Source organism: Trichomycterus rosablanca, chromosome 8 (genome assembly GCF_030014385.1).
Source record: "Trichomycterus rosablanca isolate fTriRos1 chromosome 8, fTriRos1.hap1, whole genome shotgun sequence".
NCBI lineage: Eukaryota > Metazoa > Chordata > Actinopteri > Siluriformes > Trichomycteridae > Trichomycterus > Trichomycterus rosablanca.
The window spans coordinates 30,993,419-30,997,240 of NC_085995.1; the positions used below are offsets into that span (position 1 = coordinate 30,993,419).

Sequence of the window (3,822 nt, forward strand, 5' to 3'; positions counted from 1 at the left end):
TATAGTTGCTAACAACGTTTAAGGTGGCCACTGAGTAGGATGATAATGTAGAACTTTCTACACCACCAAATCAATCATCCAAGTTGCTGTATGTGTATAACTCCTCTCCACTGTGTCCAGAAGTCCAATTTTGTTCCAATCAGCCTGCCACAGCAAAACAACAGTTGCAGAAATAATTAAAATACAAGATCCTTACAAGTGTGTGAGCTGTACATTGGTAATCTCCAAATAAGTGATGTGTACATTTTTCTGTAGTTAAAATTAAGTGCAATAAGGTACTGAATTCCTACTTTAAACCAAGTCCTTTAATGTTCTTGTCTTGTTTACCCTTATGTCACTGGTCCATTATCCTGGTGGGCTGATAGATGGTGTGAAATGTTATTCAGTAGGTTATGGTACTATGCGGTTTGGATCTAGCTGTATGCTCTTGTGGTGTGTCTGTGGCGGGGCAGCCTGCGATATAGAGTCGGTCTGCATTGCGTCGAACTCCCTCCCCCACCCCATCTCTCTCTCTCTCACTTTCTCTCTCTCTCTTCTCTCTGTGTACAGTCCAGCGCACCAGCATGCTGACTATTATTAAGAAATCACTTTCTATCCCCATTGATCCTGCTCTCCCCCTGCTTTAAGCACTCTTCCTGCTCCATTCTCTCATACTCGCTTGTCCAGATAAAACAGACCTCTTGTCCTCTCGTCTACAAGTAAGAGGGTAATTTCTGCTGATTCAGTGATGTCTGGAAATGGCATGAGCTTCGCGTTTGCCCCCACCCCGCTCCACACACACACACACACTTTAATGCACCCCCCCACCCACCCTTCCTCCTACGATATGCAGCAGCATGATCCCTCCTGCAGCACAAACCGGATTCAAGCACCAAGCTGCTGCTGCACGGATGGATGCTGCAGCTTCTCTTTTCTGTTGCCTCGTTTCTCTCTTTATTTGGTTTTAGTGCCATTTTTATTTATCTTACTTTTATTTATCTTACAGCTGAGGTGCTGGCTTTTTTATGAAACTTTATGAAGTCCGAGTAAAGCCTCTGAAGATGAGCTGTCATACAGTTAAGGATAAAACAACTGCAGCCTCTGTAAACTGTGAGCAAATTAGGTGCTGATTAATGAGCACAAAGCAAAAGAAGAGCTTTGCTGATAGATGACAAAAAGCATTTCTTCAGTTGCCATCTACATCTACAAGGACCAGGTAAGGACCAGATTTTTATAGCTCATGTAAAGATCATTTGCTTGTCAATCTCTTTTAACTTCTACTGCAATGTGCTGTTTTTCTTTTGGAGTGAGAGCTAGTGTTTACTGCATGTGTGCTGAGAATTAATGGTTTATGGTCATGTCAGATAATTTTCACTTGGAACAACATCTCAAAGTATAACTGTTTCCAAATTTAGTCACTTAATGCAAGAAATTACCAAAATGAACAATTACAGAACAGTTGGGTAGCTACATTAATAAATAAGTAGAGTGGAAATTGCTGACCTGGCAAATATCTCCACTGTTCGATCCAATGTTTTTCTCTGACTGGGTGGCAGAGGCAGCAGTAGCGGATGCAGTGGAAAGAAGCGATGGTGAAGACAGCGCAAGTTGCAGTGGGACCACACTGAAGAGAAGCCAAACTAGCCAGATATCAAGTAAAGCATTCAGAAAAAGGAGTTTGGAAGCATACTACATGTCTGTAGCATCACAATAACCGCAGTCCAGCAACTCCTGCAGTGCTTTGACTCAGAGGTGCAGGATGACAGTAGTGGCTGGAGATAACATGGATGAAACATCAGCTGTGCCGGGGCATCCACAGGACACATATTCCCCTGATCATGATGACCATGAATGCTGTGAAAGGGTGGTCATCAATATTGCTGGGTTACGCTTTGAAACCCAGCTAAAAACCCTGGCTCAGTTTCCAGAGACACTGCTTGGGAACCCCAAAAAGAGAATGCGCTACTTTGATCCCTTAAGAAACGAGTACTTCTTTGACCGCAACCGTCCTAGCTTTGACGCAATCCTTTACTACTATCAGTCTGGTGGGAGACTGAGGAGGCCAGTGAATGTCCCATTGGATATGTTTTCAGAAGAAATTAAGTTCTATGAACTTGGAGTTGAGGCAATGGAGAAGTTCCGCGAGGATGAAGGATTTATCCGTGAGGAAGAACGGCCACTTCCCGAGCAAGAATATCAACGTCAAATCTGGCTTCTGTTTGAGCATCCTGAAAGCTCAGGACCAGCTAGAGGAATTGCTATCATTTCTGTTATGGTTATTTTAATTTCTATAGTCATATTCTGTTTAGAGACTTTACCAGACCTGAAGGCGGACCCTCGGGGGAGAATATGGACGGTAGGAAACACCACCTACTACTACAAACCAAACATTCTCACTGACCCCTTCTTCATTGTTGAGACCCTCTGTATAATCTGGTTTTCGTTTGAACTTATAGTACGATTCCTTGCGTGTCCAAGCAAGGCAGCCTTCTTTAAGAACATGATGAACACCATAGACGTGGTAGCAATCATCCCTTACTTCATAACTTTAGGCACAGAGATGGCAGAAGAGGACGATGGCAAAGAGAGCAAAGGGGAGCAGGCAACATCACTGGCCATTCTCAGGGTGATTCGTCTGGTCAGGGTGTTTAGGATCTTCAAGCTGTCTAGGCATTCCAAAGGCCTGCAGATTTTAGGGCAGACCCTAAAAGCCAGTATGCGGGAGCTTGGATTGCTCATCTTCTTCCTCTTTATTGGTGTAATCTTGTTTTCAAGTGCTGTCTTCTTTGCAGAAGCCGACGAGGCTGAATCACAATTCACCAGTATTCCTGATGCGTTCTGGTGGGCTGTTGTATCAATGACCACCGTTGGCTATGGAGACATGGTTCCTGTGACCATAGGGGGCAAAATTGTAGGATCTCTGTGTGCAATTGCTGGTGTGCTGACTATTGCTCTACCGGTGCCTGTCATCGTATCCAACTTCAACTACTTCTACCACAGAGAGACTGAAGGTGAGGAGCAAGCCCAGCTCCTGAATGTGAGCAATCCCAACATTGCATCTGACTCTGATTCTAGTCGCCGCAGCTCCTCAGTTGTCAGCAAGTCCGAGTACATGGAAATTGACGGAGACATGAATAACAGCATGGACAACTTCAGAGAGGCCAACCTTAGAACTGGCAACTGCACAATAGCAAATCAAAACTGTGTTAACAAAAGTAAGCTGCTAACTGATGTCTAGAGACTGTGAAGATTTAGTCAGATTTGACTGCTTCAGTATTCAGATGCTTCATTCAACTCCCTACAGCACTCCTGCATTACAACTATTAGTCTCTGCAGATGAAAGAAGAACAAACAAAAAATATGCTGTTAGTTAGAATACATGTTAGTTACTTAGTAACTTAATTAGTTAGTTAGTTTAATAAATTTTCAGCAGGGCCCTGCACATAGGCTATGCATAAACAACTGAATGTATAGGAACATGCATACTTAACCAACAAATTCTCTAGAGACCCTGGAGAGAACTCTGGATGTCTGTTGCCAGCTGGCAGCATTGGGATGTTGAAACATTATGCATGGAATACAAATTACATATCAGCAAGTTGCACAGTGCATCTAAAACAAACAGCAACATTTTATTTAATCCCACAAAGACAAGTCAAACCACCTGAGATGTTTGGCCTATGTTTGGTCTTCGCCACAGTACTCCAGATCTACTGACCAGCAAAGCACCTTATACGAACAGAAATAATCTCCAGCTGGGAAGCTATGAGGGACAAAATCACCTCATGGACATTCGCAATGCTGCTATTTTCCAGCAAATGCTGTAATAGATATCACCAAGTG

General features: G+C 43.4%; 1 protein-coding gene across 1 annotated transcript; it reads left to right on the top strand.

Moving 5' to 3' along the window:
- Positions 1 to 1,130: 1,130 nt before the first annotated feature.
- Positions 1,131 to 3,291, top strand: kcna1a (potassium voltage-gated channel, shaker-related subfamily, member 1a). The gene is made up of 2 exons (XM_063000035.1): positions 1,131 to 1,195; positions 1,536 to 3,291. The coding sequence occupies exon 2, from the start codon at positions 1,739 to 1,741 to the stop codon at positions 3,215 to 3,217; it is 1,479 nt and encodes a 492-aa protein (XP_062856105.1). The 5' UTR covers positions 1,131 to 1,195; positions 1,536 to 1,738; the 3' UTR covers positions 3,218 to 3,291.
- Positions 3,292 to 3,822: the final 531 nt, after the last annotated feature.

Bases quoted from the DNA above. Each gene is read 5' to 3' on its own strand.
- kcna1a (XM_063000035.1), top strand. From the start codon at position 1,739: ATGACAGTAGTGGCTGGAGATAACATGGATGAAACATCAGCTGTGCCG.